This window comes from Schistocerca nitens, chromosome 2 (assembly GCF_023898315.1).
Source record: "Schistocerca nitens isolate TAMUIC-IGC-003100 chromosome 2, iqSchNite1.1, whole genome shotgun sequence".
Taxonomy (NCBI): domain Eukaryota; kingdom Metazoa; phylum Arthropoda; class Insecta; order Orthoptera; family Acrididae; genus Schistocerca; species Schistocerca nitens.
In genome coordinates, this window is record NC_064615.1 from 1,061,864,128 (window position 1) to 1,061,879,591 (window position 15,464).

A 15,464-nucleotide genomic window follows, 5' to 3' on the forward strand; every position below is an offset into this window, starting at 1 on the left:
GCTCTCGAGAAGACGATATTGTCCTGCTTCTCACTAACTTGCAATTCATCACTCTTGTTCATTTACTTACTACTATGGTAAAGGAGACTCCAATTGGCCCACTAACTATAATCAGAATATTTACTGATAGAACCTTGGAAAATCTTGTACCCTCTTGTCTGCCACCCCTTATAAATGAAGAAGCATCAAAATCATTACTCAAGTATGATAAACTATATACTACTATAAAACTAAAATTGACCTCTAGTCAACAAATACTAGACCACCATCAAGCATACTTGCTGTCTTTGCATCAACTCTTTTACTTTTGTTCTCACTCTTTGCTTATATTAAATTATCCAGGTGTCATATGCACAAATATTCACATGGTTACACAATATCACTTACACAATGATTTGGTTCTCCTCAAGGTTGTAAACATGTTGCTCTCATTTATGCAAGGTTACATTCACTTTAATAGTGAGTTGCTCAATAAGATAAAAGGTTAAATTCTTCTCCACTAATCTTTTAACAATAAAGTTCTCTTTCTTTTTCCACCTTAAAACAGTAATTACTACAAAAATTCTCATTTGTCCACTGTGAGATAGTATAGATGTATCTTGGGTAAACAGTCTGTAGCATAACAGCCTAAGAGTTCATCTTTGATTGTATAGACTAATTCAGTTATATGGAAAAATAATGAAATCCAACATAGCAAGATCACTCAGTTACTGCATCCATCTCCAGTGGAAGGAATCAAGAGACATTGAATTTTTTGTTTATTCTTTGAATTGCAGCAGATCTGCATACTGGTCATTAAGAAATTGTGTGACTTGCCTGTAAGAGGTTTATAGTGAAATTTCCCCTATGAAAGTTAATATAATAATGTACAAAACCCAAAAAAGTTTTACACAAATTTTGTCCTCATGTTAAACCTTCACTAATTAGTACTTAATGCCTAAGTATCATTTGGACTGGATGCTGTAGCCATGTAACATGGAATTCAGTGTGGAGAGATGCAAGATCGGTTTAGGAACCATTTGCAGTATTGCTAACAACACTAATAATAGCACCAACAGTCTATACTATGAAATGAAATTACAATACCAAGCAGAAAGAATTTAAAGATGTAGCTGACAATGAAAGAGCAACAAATTATAATGACTGACAGACGGGATTCATTGTTCTGTACATTAAGAAGCATATGAAGAAACTGGTAGTACAAATGGTAAACTTTCTGAAGTCACTGGCCACATTAGCCAGATACAGTGGCCGTTTGTGTGTGTGTGTGTGTGTGTGTGTGTGTGTGTGAGAGAGAGAGAGAGAGAGAGAGAGAGAGAGAGAGAGTTAGTTCTGCTTGTGTGAACGTGTGTATATTTTCTACTTTAGAAGGAAACCGTTTGGCTGAAAGTTCACATCCATAGCAGTCTTTTTGTTGTGCCTCTCTGCAACTTAACTTTTCCTCTATATGGTGAGTAGCAGTCTATCCTCGTAATAATATTGTCATTATTCCATCCCGAACTGTTTGTTGTTTTAAACCTAAAGACTGTGAATCCAGTTAAATACTCATGGATTAGAGTCACAAATCATTTAAATTGGAACAATAGCATAGGTACTGTTGTGGGGAAAGCAAAGAGAAGACTGTGTTTGTTGACAGAACACTTACCAAAGGTAACAGGTCTCCTAAAGAGGCTGTGTACACTATGATTATATGTCCTCTTCCGCAATATTGCTGTATAGAATGGGGCCTGTATCAAATAAGTTCAAATTAAGGCAGCTCTGGAATAGGGGAGAGAGTGCCACTTATATGATATGCAAATTGGGGTGGCAATCATTAAAGAAAAGGCATTTTTCATTGCAGCAAGAGCGTCTCATGAACTTTCAATCACCAATTTTCCCCTCTGAATGCAAAAAGATTTCATTGGCACCCATTGACATAGGGAGAAATGATCATTGTAATAAAATCAAATAAATGAGAGCCCACAGAGAAAGATTTGTGTGTTTGTTATTCTGCACACTGTTAGAGAGTAGAAAAGTAGAGAAATAACTTGAAGGTATTTCAATGAAACCTCTGCCAGGCACTTAATTGTGTATTGCAGGGTAGTCATGTAGATGTAGTATCTTCTGTTGCAGTGTAAACACTGTTTTTCTTTTCAGGTAACATTTTTAATAGATTGGCGTTCTGCAAACAAGTATCCTGCTCTAATAATATTTTACATCAACTGTTGCTTTCTGGTATCCTGTACTGGATGGCTTGCACAATTCACTCCAGGTGCACGCAAGGATATTGTATGCCGTAAAGATGGGACACTTAGAATGTCTGAGCCGAGGTACTGTAATTTTGTATTTATATGGCTGCAACATAATTCTATTAGACTAGACTTTATTGCTCGCATAGCTTGCCCCCAACTTTGTGAATACTTCCTGTAAAAATGCTTATTGGTTCTTTTATGTAGCTCACCAATTTTTACTTTGAATCTACGAGCAAACATATTGCCTAACAATGACACAGTTAAGTTATACTGGTAATAATGTAAAAGAAAGCACAATATACTATGATGCATTGTGCATTATTGCTTTCAGGTCTTTGTGAGCCAGAATTATGTAAATTCTGTGTTGACACTGCCTAAGACAGGAGCAGCATGTGTTGTTCAACAATACTACTTGTATAATACCACTTTGCCAGTCTAATCACTGCATAATGTGTGTATAAAGTCAAGTCTTACCTAAATAAATGACTGGCTGCTTAATTATGATACTTCCTTTTTTTAATATTTCTCATTAAAATTTATGGTAGTATGTTCTCTTGCAATTGTGTCGTGTCCTGAGTAAGGTGTGATTCATCAATCAGATACATGTGTGAATGTCCCTCCCCCTTGATTGATTTGCCAAGCTCTGCGTTAACACATTGCCCAGAATGCTTCACCCATGGCTGATCGTATCATTCAAAGGTTAACACGATCTTCACACTGGTGTATGGAGCATTCTCAGCAATGTGTCTGATGTCCTCAAGAGTATAAATAAAGCTACAATCCAAATAAAATCATTAGCTGCACCACCTATTTTATTACATGATCTTTTTTAAGATCCTTCCACAAAGAGCCTAAATTACTGTTGATTTGACTGTGCCCTGGACTTGGCTTAAAAACGTTGGTTCCCTGGTTGTCACTTTCCAGAGTCTTCTGATCTAATTTTTTCATTCCTCTCCCATGACTACTGTGCAGCAATAAAACCTTGTGTACATCCTAAAACTTTCCTTCCTGCATTTAACCAGCACCTTATACTTTGTACTAACAGACTGTTTCAGTACTTCAGGGGATGTTGAATGATTTTGTCTGCAATCTCCAAAGCCTTGAAGCTATTCAAGACAACTAGACTGAAGCAATCTTCTTGTGCCATGGCCAAATCAGCTCGAATTTTCAGGATAAGTTCCTTTCTTTTTGCAGTATTGTGTAGCAGTAACGTCAACCACTGTATCTCCAGATGTGACTAAATCATTCTTCACATAGACTGTATAACAACATCCCACTTGAACATAAAGCTGATGTTCCCTACACTGATTGCCATTTCAGATTAATCTCCTGCAGTTTGCACACTTGTCCAGGTATCAGATTAAAAAGGGTTGTTCAACAAAAGATAACACTTAAATCCAAAAGGAAGTTCCTGGATTTGATAAAACAGTCTTTTACCTAGACAGTATTAAAGGTACTAGGTTTTTCTAATCGTCTCTCCAGTGATACATGGCTATTAGATGAGTTATGAATATTGTTGGGTATGAAGGCTGTTTGATTTCTTGGGTAGTAAACAATTCATCAATTCCCTCCAATGACGTTGTTGTTGTTGTGGTCTTCAGTCCAGAGACTGGTTTGATGCAGCTCTCCATGCTACTCTATCCTGTGCAAGCTTCTTCATCTCCCAGTACTTACTGCAACCTACATCCTTCTTAATCTGCTTAGTGTATTCATCTCTTGGTCTCCCTTTACAATTTTTACCCTTCATGCTGCCCTCCAGTTCTAAATTGGTCATCCCTTGATGCCTCAGAACATGTCCTGCAACTGATCCCTTCTTTTAGTCAAGTTGTGCCACAAATATCTCTTCTCCCCAATTCTATTCAATACCTCTTCATTAGTTATGTGATCTACCCATCTAATCTTCAGGATTCTTCTGTAGCACCACATTTTGATAGCTTCTATTCTCTTTTTGTCTAAACTATTTATCATCCATGTTTCACTTCCATACATGGCTACACTCCATACAAATACTTTCAGAAATGACTTCCTGACACTTAAATCTATACTCGATGTTAACAAATTTCTCTTCTTCAGAAACGCTTTCCTTGCCATTGCCAGTCTACATTTTATATCCTCTCTACTTCGACCATCATTAGTTATTTTGCTCCTCAAATAGCAAAACACATTTACTACTTTAAATGTCTCATTTCCTAATCTAATTCCCTCAGCATCACCCGAGTTAACTCAACTACATTCTATTATCCTCGTTTTGCTTTTGTTGATGTTCATCTTATATCCTCCTTTCAAGACACTGTCCATTCCATTCAACTTCTCTCCCAGGCCCTTTGCTGTCTCTGAGAGAATTACAATGTGTCAGGCAAACCTCAAAACTTTTATTTCTTCTCCATGGATTTTAATGCTTACTCCGAATTTTTCTTTTGTTTCCTTTACTACTTGCTCAATATACAGATTGAATAACATCGGGGATAGGCTACAACCCTGTCTCACTCCCTTCCCAACCACTGCTTCCCTTTTCATGCCCCTCGATTCTTATAACTGCGATCTGATTTCTGTACAAATTGTAAATAGCCTTTCGCTCCCTGTATTTTACCCCTGCCACCTTCAGAATTTGAAAGAGAGCATTCCAGTCAACATTGTCAAAAGCTTCCTCTAAGTCTGCAAATGATAGAAACATAGGTTTCCCTTTCCTTAATCTATCTTCTAAGATAAGTCATAAGGTCAGTATTGCCTCACGTGTTCCAACATTTTTACAGAATCCAAACTGATCTTCCCCGAGGTCGGCTTCTACCAGTTTTTCCATTCGTCTGTAAAGAATTCGCGTTAGTATTTTGCAGCCGTGACTTATTAAACTGATAGTTTGGTAATTCTCACATCTGTTAACACCTGCTTTCTTTGGGATTGGAATTATTATATTCTTCTTGAAGTCTGAGGGTATTTCTCTGGTCTCGTACATCTTGCTCACCAGATGGTAGAGTTTTGTCAGGACTGGCTCTCCCAAGGCTATCAGTAGTTCTAATGGAATGCTGTCTACTCCCTGGTCTTGTTTCGACTTAGGTCTTTCAGTGCTCTGTCAAACTCTTCACGCAGTCAGTAATTAAAACTTCCGGGCTAAGAGGCCGTGGTCCAATAGTAGAAATACTTCTCCCTGGCGTTTTGTTGCCAGCTGCGGGCAACGAAATGTCAGGGAGAAGTATTTCTACTATTGGACCACGGCCTCTTAGCCCGGAAGTTTTAATTACTGAAGACGCCGGCCGTGAAAGCCTACACGCTATGATCTTCACGCAGTATCATATCTCCCATTTCATCTTCATCTACATCCTCTTCCATTTCCATAATACTGTTCTCAGGTACATCACCCTTGTATAGACCCTCTATATGCTCCTTCCACCTTTCTGCTTTCCCTTCTTTGCTTAGAACTGGGTTTCCATCTGAGCTCTTGATATTCATACAAGTGGTTCTCTTCTCTCCAAAGGTCTCTTTAATTTTCCTGTAGGCAGTATCTATCTTACCCCTAGTGAGATAAGCCTCTACATCCTTACATTTGTCCTCTAGCCATCCCTGCTTAGCCATTTTGCACTTCCTGTCGATTTCATTTTTGAGAAATTTCTTTTCCTTTTTGTCTGCTTCATTTACTGCTTTTTTATATTTTCTCCTTACATCAATTAAATTCAATATATCTTCTGTTACCCAAGGATTTCTACTAGCCCTCATCTTTTTACCTACTTTATCCTCTGCTGCCTTCACTATTTCAAGCTACCCATGACATTAGGTGTGTGTAATTCCTTCAACAGTGCAGAATCTCTTTGTTTCATAGGACTATTTTGTTCTGTGGATGTTTCTTTAGTTTCTGGAAAGTATTTGGGCTTTGGAAATTTCCAAAAGCAATAAAACATATGCTAAACAAAACAAAACAAAAGCAGCACAGTCATTGAACTTCAAAATGAGTAAGAATCTCAACTTGCCATTATATGTGCTGGCATTACGATCGCTATGGAATATGATGAACTGAGTGTAAGAGGGAATTTGAAAAAAGCAACAAAACTAAAAGGAGCAAAATGGCAGATACAAGAGGGCAAATGACAGCCATATTCAACATTAATGTGACAGTTGGCATGACTCAATGCTTCGACATGTCATATATTACCTGAGGTGAATGCTGGCCACCCCAACTTTTGCTCATCTCTCACATTTCTTCTGCCTTTTCCTTTCCCAGTTTCATGGCACCAACACCACATTTGTTTTCATGACATAACACATGCTCCATAAACTTCCACTAGTTGTCTTGTTTTCTTTCAATCCAGTGTCTTCACGTTGTGACTGTATTTTGAAGTGCAGCAGCACAGATACCTGCATGAACTGGTGCGGTTTGAAAGCTTTGATCGTTTCTTCTATCTAGATATGGATTTTGAGCCACAGAGGGTATTTGTACATCTGTAAGATCTCTCAATACATTAGGTTTTTAACCACCATTGTACGTATACCTCAGATTGAGCTCAACTATGTGGTGTGTGTGTGTGTGTGGTGTGTGTGTGTGACATGATGTGACAGTACTAGCCTCAAAGGTGCAGACTTTCAGTCAGAATTTAACTGATAAAACTAGATTGATTTCCTCCATCCAAATAACAGCGAGTGACCTTATTCCAACCTACAGATTGTATAATGCATATACAGTAAAACCCCTTTTTAACGAATCTCAGGGGACCAAAAAATTTGTGCCTTAGAAGAGGGTTTTCCGTAAATAAGGGTTTAGGTCAAAATGCACTAAATAAGTGTTCCAGAATCAAAATTGGAACCTAGGCTATTTGGGCCATATAAATACTCCATAATCACAAGCTCACCGTGTGCTGCATACAAAAATACAGTGAACATGAAAATGTTTCTTGGCAAATTTAAAACTACTCGATATATTTATAACACTTTTTTTCAAGATGTTTTGGATGCTATATCACATCAAAAGTCACCAACTGGTATCTTCATTTAAAAGGAGAAAATTTTATTTAGCTAATGGCAATCAATGAATTGGATATCACAATAATGAATAAAACTGCTATACTGTCTTTATTTCTGAAAAAAATCTAGAAGAGTAGTCTGCTGCTTCCTTCCAGCACAGCGTACTCCTAGAAGTTGTCGCTGCAGCTGGTTAATGCTGTTAAGAACTGACTCATCCACAAAGAAGGATGAGAAATACCTTCTAACAGTCTCAATTCCTTCCACAGCTGCAGAAAAACTTGGTGTTGGTGAGTCCACATCTTCATCATCATCATTATCATCATCATCATCCTCGTCACCACCACTGCCACCACCAATTCCAGGTTTTTCACCAATATCAGCAGCAAACAGCTCACTCATGTCCATAGTGGGTGTAGAAATACGTACATTATCATCACATTATCATCTTGGAATGTCACAGTCTCAGGAACATCTATAACATTCCAATCTTCTTCAGGGATATCTTCCTCCACAAACGATGTTGCTTCACAGCCAGCATTTGCAAAGCAGTTTATATGACAGTCTGCTGTGTGACTGCATTCCAGGCGGGAACAAACATATGCATGGCCTGTAAAATATTCAATTTCATAACTTGCTTCCTCTGCAAGAATGAAATTGATTTCTGCACTAGAGCCATTCTATATTAGCTTTAACTGAATGGATTATGCCTAAGTCCAGTGGTTGCAAGTGACTTGTGCAGTTATCAGGAAGGTACACACCATTTATATTTCTTAAAAATGAGGTACCTTTGGGGTGAGCAGGGCATCTATCTAGGATAAGTACAATCTTTCTTCCTGCTGCACCCATCTTTGAGTCCAAGCTCCTCAGAAACGTTATAAAAATATCTGTCGTCATCCAGGCATTTTTGTTAAACTCATATTTGCACGGATGTGTCTTTATGTTCTTAAAACACCTTGGAGTTTTAAATTTACCACTAATTAAAGGTGGCAACTTTTCACTTCCGTCATTGTTCACGCACAATAATGCTGTCATTCTCTCTTTACTTTTTTGTTCCCCATGACAATTTTCACCTTTCATTGAAAGTGTTTTAGATGGAAGGATGTTATAAAATACACCAGTCTCATTGGCATTAAAAATGTTTTTGAAATCATACCCTTGTATCAGACGTGGCAAAGTATAACTTTTCCAATGCTCCACACTTTCATTGTTCACAAATACAGTTTCTCCACTTAAATTTTGGGTTGAGAGATTGTGACGTTTTTTAAAACGATCTAGCTGGCCATTAGATGCACTGAAGTTATTATAACCCATCCTCAGTGCAATATCTCGTGCCTTCTCATGCAACACATTGCCACCTATGGGAATATCTGCTGGTTTGATGCAGCTCTCCATGCTACTCTATCCTGTGCAAGCTTCTTCATCTCCCAGTACCTACTGCAACCTACATCCTTCTGAATCTGCTTAGTGTATTGATCTCTTGGTCTCCCTCTACGATTTTTACCCTCCACGCTGCCCTCCAATGCTAAATTTGTGATCCCTTGATGCCTCAAAACATGTCCTACCAACCGATCCCTTCTTCTAGTCAAGTTGTGCCACAAACTTCTCTTCTCCCCAATCCTATTCAATACCTCCTCATTAGTTACATGATCTACCCACCTTATCTTCAGCATTCTTCTGTAGCACCACATTTCGAAAGCTTCTATTCTCTTCTTGTCCAAACTGGTTATCGTCCATGTTTCACTTCCATACATGGCTACACTCCATACAAATACTTTCAGAAACGACTTCCTGACACTTAAATCTATACTCGATGTTAACAAATTTCTCTTCTTCAGAAACGATTTCCTTGCCATTGCCAGTCTACATTTTATATCCTCTCTACTTCGACCCTCATCAGTTATTTTACTCCCTAAATAGCAAAACTCCTTTACTACTTTAAGTGTCTCATTTCCTAATCTAATCCCCTCAGCATCACCCGATTTAATTTGACTACATTCCATTATCCTCGTTTTGCTTTTGTTGATGTTCATCTTATATCCTCCTTTCAAGACACTGTCCATTCCGTTCAACTGCTCTTCCAAGTCCTTTGCTGTCTCTGACAGAATTACAATGTCATCGGTGAACCTCAAAGTTTTTACTTCTTCTCCATGAATTTTAATACCTACTCCGAAATTTTCTTTTGTTACCTTTACTGCTTGCTCAATATACAGATTGAATAACATCGGGGAGAGGCTACAACCCTGTCTCACTCCTTTCCCAACCACTGCTTCCCTTTCATGCCCCTCGACTCTTATAACTGCCATCTGGTTTCTGTACAAATTGTAAATAGCCTTTCGCTCCCTGTATTTTATCCCTGCCACCTTCAGAATTTGAAAGAGAGTATTCCAGTTAACGTTGTCAAAAGCTTTCTCTAAGTCTACAAATGCTAGAAACGTAGGTTTGCCTTTTCTTAATCCGTGTAATAATAAAAAATAACAGGATACCCCAGTCAGAATTAGAAAACATCAAACAACAAGTTCAACAAATACTGGAACAAAATAATGTGCAATCGGAAGAAGAAGAAAATACAGTAATGGACTCAAACATCCCAGAGCAAACAAACAAAGAACAACACGCATCAATTAAACAGTCAGAGGAAAACGAAATCTTAAGACAGCCACCAGAACAAGCACAAATAGAACACGAAGTGACACACATGTTAGATATAGAAGAAAAATTTCAGCTGACATATATATAATACAAAGACACAAATACAGACATTAGACCATTCTTGCATAGACCGCCAAATAACCCACAAGTCGAAACAACAATAAAAACTATCAACACAATCATACACAACAAAATAAATGAAAACACAACTATGGAAGAGTTACAACTACTGGTTTATATAGGAGCACTCACTACACTAAATATACACACTAGGCAGAGATCAGAACCAACCAACACACAGAAGAAACCCACAAAACCAGCATGGCAACACAGGCTACAGATCAGAATAGAAAAACTGAGAAAAGACATCGGACAGCTAACACAATTTATAAGAAATGAAATGTCAGAAAAAAACGAAAAAGGTTAGGTAAAATCTCACAACAAGAAGTGATAGAGCAATTAGATGAAAAGAAGCAGAAATTACAAGCATTGGCCAAACGACTTAGAAGATACAAAAAAAGTGAAAATAGAAGGAAACAAAACCAAACATTCAACACAAACCAAAAGAAATTTTACCAGACAACAGATAACACACACATTAAAATAGACAATCCACCAAACATAACAGACATGGAACACTTCTGGAGCAACATATGGTCAAACCCGGTACAACATAACAGGCATGCACGGTGGATACAAGCAGAAACAGATACGTACAAGATGATACCACAAATGCCTGAAGTGATAATTTTGCAACATGAAGTTACCCAAGCAATTAATTCTACTCTCAATTGGAAAGCCCCTGGAAAAGATAAAATAGCAAATTTCTGGCTAAAGAAATTCACCTCAACACATTCACATCTAACTAAATTATTTAACAGTTACATTGCAGACCCATACACATTCCCTGATACACTTACACAAGGAATAACTTATCTGAAACCTAAAGATCAAGCAGACACAGCAAACCCAGCTAAATATCGCCCCATAACATGCATACCAACAATATACAAAATATTAACTTCAGTCATTACACAGAAATTAATGACACATACGACACAGAACAAAATTATAAATGAAGAACAAAAAGGCTGTTGCAAAGGAGCACGAGGATGTAAAGAGCAACTGATAATAGATGCAGAGGTGACATATCAAGCTAAAACTAAACAAAGGTCGCTACACAATGCATACATTGATTACCAAAAAGCTTTTGATAGTGTACCCCACTCATGGTTACTACAAATATTGGAAATATACAAAGTAGATCCTAAATTGATACAGTTCCTAAACATAGTAATGAAAAATTGGAAAACCACACTTAATATCCAAACAAATTCAAATAATATCACATCATAGCCAATATATATTAAGCGTGGAATATACCAAGGAGACTCATTAAGTCCTTTCTGGTTCTGCCTTGCTCTGAACCCACTATCCAACATGCTAAATAATACAAATTATGGATACAATATTACTGGAACATACCCACACAAAATCACACATCTGCTATACATGGATGATCTAAAACTACTGGCAGCAACAAAGCAACAACTCAACCAATTACTAAAGATAACAGAAGTATTCAGCAATGATATAAATATGGCTTTTGGAACAGACAAATGTAAGAAAAATAGCATAGTCAAGGGAAAATACACTAAACAAGAAGATTACATATTGGATAACCACAGCGACTGCATAGAAGCGATGGAAAAAACAGATGCCTATAAATATCTAGGATACAGACAAAAAATAGGAATAGATAATACAAATATTAAAGAAGAACTAAAAGAAAAATATAGACAAAGACTAACAAAAATACTGAAAACAGAATTGACAGCAAGAAACAAGACAAAAACTATAAATACTTATGCTATACCAATATTGACCTACTCATTTGGAGTAGTGAAATGGAGTAACACAGACCTAGAAGCACTCAATACACTTACACGATCACAATGCCACAAATATAGAATACATCACATACATTCAGCAACAGAAAGATTCACATTAAGCAGAAAGGAAGGAGGAAGGGGAATTATCGACATAAAAAACCTACATTATGGACAGGTAGACAATTTAAGAAAATTCTTTATAGAACGAGCAGAAACTAGCAAAATACACAAAGCAATCACTCATATAAATACATCGGCTACACCACTGCAATTTCATAACCACTTCTACAACCCTTTAGATCACACAACATCAACAGATACGAAGAAAGTAAATTGGAAAAAGAAAACACTACATGGCAAGCACCCGTATCATCTAACACAGCCACACATCGATCAAGACGCATCCAACACATGGCTAAGAAAAGGCAATATATACAGTGAGACGGAAGGATTCATGATTGCAATACAGGATCAAACAATAAACACCAGATATTACAGCAATACCACAACAGATAAATGCGGACTTTGCAAACAACAAATAGAAACAGTAGATCACATCACAAGTGGATGTACAATACTAGCAAATACAGAATACCCCAGAAGACATGACAATGTAGCAAAAATAATACATCAACAACTTGCCTTACAACATAAACTTATAAAACAACATGTTCCCACATACAAGTATGCACCACAAAATGTACTGGAGAACGATGAATGCAAATTATACTGGAACAGAACCATTATAACAGATAAAACAACACCACGTAACAAAACTGACATCATACTCACCAATAAAAAGAAGAAATTAACACAACTAATCGAAATATCCATACCCAATACAACAAATATACAAAAGAAAACAGGAGAAAAAAATTGAAAAATACATCCAGCTGGCTGAGGAAGTCAAGGACATGAGGCATCAGGATAAAGTTGACATTATACCAATTATACTATCAACTACAGGAGTCATACCACACAATATCCACCAGTACATCAATGCAATACAGCTACATCCAAACTTATATATACAACTACAGAAATCTGTAATTATTGACACTTGTTCAATTACCCGAAAGTTCCTAAATGCAATGTAACATATACCGTACAGTTAAAAGGAAGTCACGCTTGATCAAGGTCCGCGTCACCTTCCATTTTTAACCAGACATGACGTCTGAGACAAGAAAGAAATAATAATAATAATAGTAGTAGTAGTAGTAGTAGTAGTAGTTACAACTATCTTGCACTTTATTTGGCTCTTTTGTGGGTCCAAGAGCAAGGAACGATGCTGTTCAGGAACAGAGGATTCAGATGTTAATTTATACTGCATCTAATATCAAATAGTAAAAATAATACATAACTTTGTTGCTGTAGTTGCAGTGTCAGATGCTAAGAGTAGATCTGAATTTAGAAATATAAAGAAATACAAAAGATTTATAAATCTGTCTCTTTTTCCATAAATGCCTATTCAGTAGATCATGAGCACTCGCCACTATAAAAGTCTGTAAATGTTACCCAACAGGCAAACACACAAAATGGGCTCAGTGTATTAATGTTCGAACTTAGTACACCCACCGCTGGAGCTCCGGACAGGGGATGCTAGCATCTCATTGGCAGTGGCGTAATCATTCGTGGCAGCACCCTCATGGCGCAGTGGTGGCTGTAGGAAACATGGGGGCGTAACTGGTGGCACGCATATTTGAAAGTGCGGCTGACTGGATAGCGACCAATACTGCAATAATAATAATGTTGATGTCATATGATTCAGCTGTCTGATAAAAGTCTTTCTATTGTAAGCCATTTCTCTGAGCAATAGACCCAGTGTTTCCAGGTGGTCACTCATCCAAGTGCAAACCAGCCTAACTTCAGTAGTCAGTGGAGAACTGATGTATCTAGCATGGAATGACCATTGCCTATGTGTGTATGATGCAGTTGCACCACCTTAACTTCCCATACTTGGAATAATTCTCCCTGCCCCCTGCCCCACCCATCTCAGTCTCATCAGTGCTTGGGGTGAGGGTAGAAACTGTGATTGCTTGCAAACAGCAAACAAAGTTTCCTTTGGATCTCTTGAACCTGAGTTGCAGCACTGACATATTGAAAATAACACAGATTAATTTGCAACGCATGTCACTCGCTCCACTAACAATTACTTTATTGAAAGAGTAGTCTAAACAATGAATTGTGTGTCAAGGAATACAAATGTGAATGAAATTTAACAGGAACCTAAATTCATTTATTTCTGTGCTAACTGGATGTTGAATGCAGCTATTTGAGCATGCCGGCCAAAGATTCTTGTTTTATTTCTTGACTAACTACAAGACAATGGTCACACAGTATCACTAAGTCTTTCTAGTTCTACATCCATATGAATCAATTACAAGTTCCAGGTTACTGGAAAATAACAAAATGAATTGCTTCAAAACTAGTGCAAAACATTTCAGGACTCGAGGGTATTCCGGACTTTGATGAATTTACTAAAACTTTTCTGCTGTCACAACAATGGAGACCTTGAATGAAGTTGATTGTGTTCAGGCATGCCACCACTGATGATAAAAATTATGAATGAATTACATGATCACCCCTAAGGTAGAAACTCCTGTTACCATATGTAAGAGCAACTAGTTTCCAATGTAAAATGAAACACAGTTTTATATACTCTGTATCTGAAGTGACACATAGTGCACCAGCACTTATGTTACCACTCAGTGTTATGGAGATAAATGTGCTGCAAATGTGACAATGTATTTTGATGAACAGTACATTAAATCTGTAGTTTAATGGGAGATAATCTGCACTTTTGGTTGCTACATGTGTCTGTTTTTACAGAGAAATGTGTTCATTGGGACAGATAAAGGATTTAAGGAGCAGTTTTCCAAATAATTGTCAATGTCCTGCAAGATATATACAGTAAATGCATCTTCATAATTTTAATTTAATATGTTGGTAATAATTTTCTTATGGGCTCACACAGAAATAAGAGGATCCCATGTAGAAAAATAATAACAAACTCTTCATCAGCAATAACATAAACACAGGAATGTCTCGTTAACCTCCACAATTGCAGTTAAATCAGTTACAGAGACACAAGACTTTTGAATGAAATATTAATTGGTAGCTGTTGTGCAGTTTGATAACCAGTGACCACTCTTAATTGCAGCTCACCATTAAACACTCCCACTGTAAGTCTTACAGAATTAATTTTTATGACATAACAGACCATAGTTTGGACGGCTGTCCAAAATGCCCAATCACAGAAGTAGTCTATTACCATTGTATAATAGATCCTGGCACTGGAATCCATTGAGGTGTAGGTCATTGAGCATTGCTCATCATGGACTGCTCACTGCTTGCAGAGGTCTCTGAAGGCACTGGTGTCCAGGAGGTGAAGTGGCTTCAAGTGGGTCCTGTTCAGCACTGGAACTGTTTGTTGTCTGTCTGTACAGTTGCTTCAGAGAGATGACGCTTGGTCAGCTCAGCAAACTGAACTGCTTTTGTAGTGCTCAAGCAGGACCTTAAATACCTGCCAAGCAGAAAGCTATCCGTGTGTTGCTCTGAGTGCACATGACTCATGGAGGGACAGCACTGCTCTAGATTGCAGTGGTGTTAATGGTGACTGCAGTGCTGCTGGCGAGGTGACACCTCTCGTGGCAATCCCAGTACATCAAGTTCCCATCTTACGTTTCCATCATAGCTGCAGGAGGCTACTCTGTTTATATTATTGTCAGGAATCTTCCATACA

The 15,464-nt window shown here is 37.6% G+C and overlaps 1 protein-coding gene across 1 annotated transcript in view; it reads left to right on the forward strand.

Moving 5' to 3' along the window:
* The window catches only part of LOC126237429 (smoothened homolog), a 119,247-nt gene that overhangs the window by 46,644 nt on the left and 57,139 nt on the right, over positions 1–15,464 (forward strand). Inside the window, exon 5 of the mRNA XM_049947540.1 lies at positions 2,137–2,309. Within this exon, the coding sequence (XP_049803497.1) occupies positions 2,137–2,309 (173 nt within the window). The remainder of the gene's footprint in view (positions 1–2,136; positions 2,310–15,464) is intronic.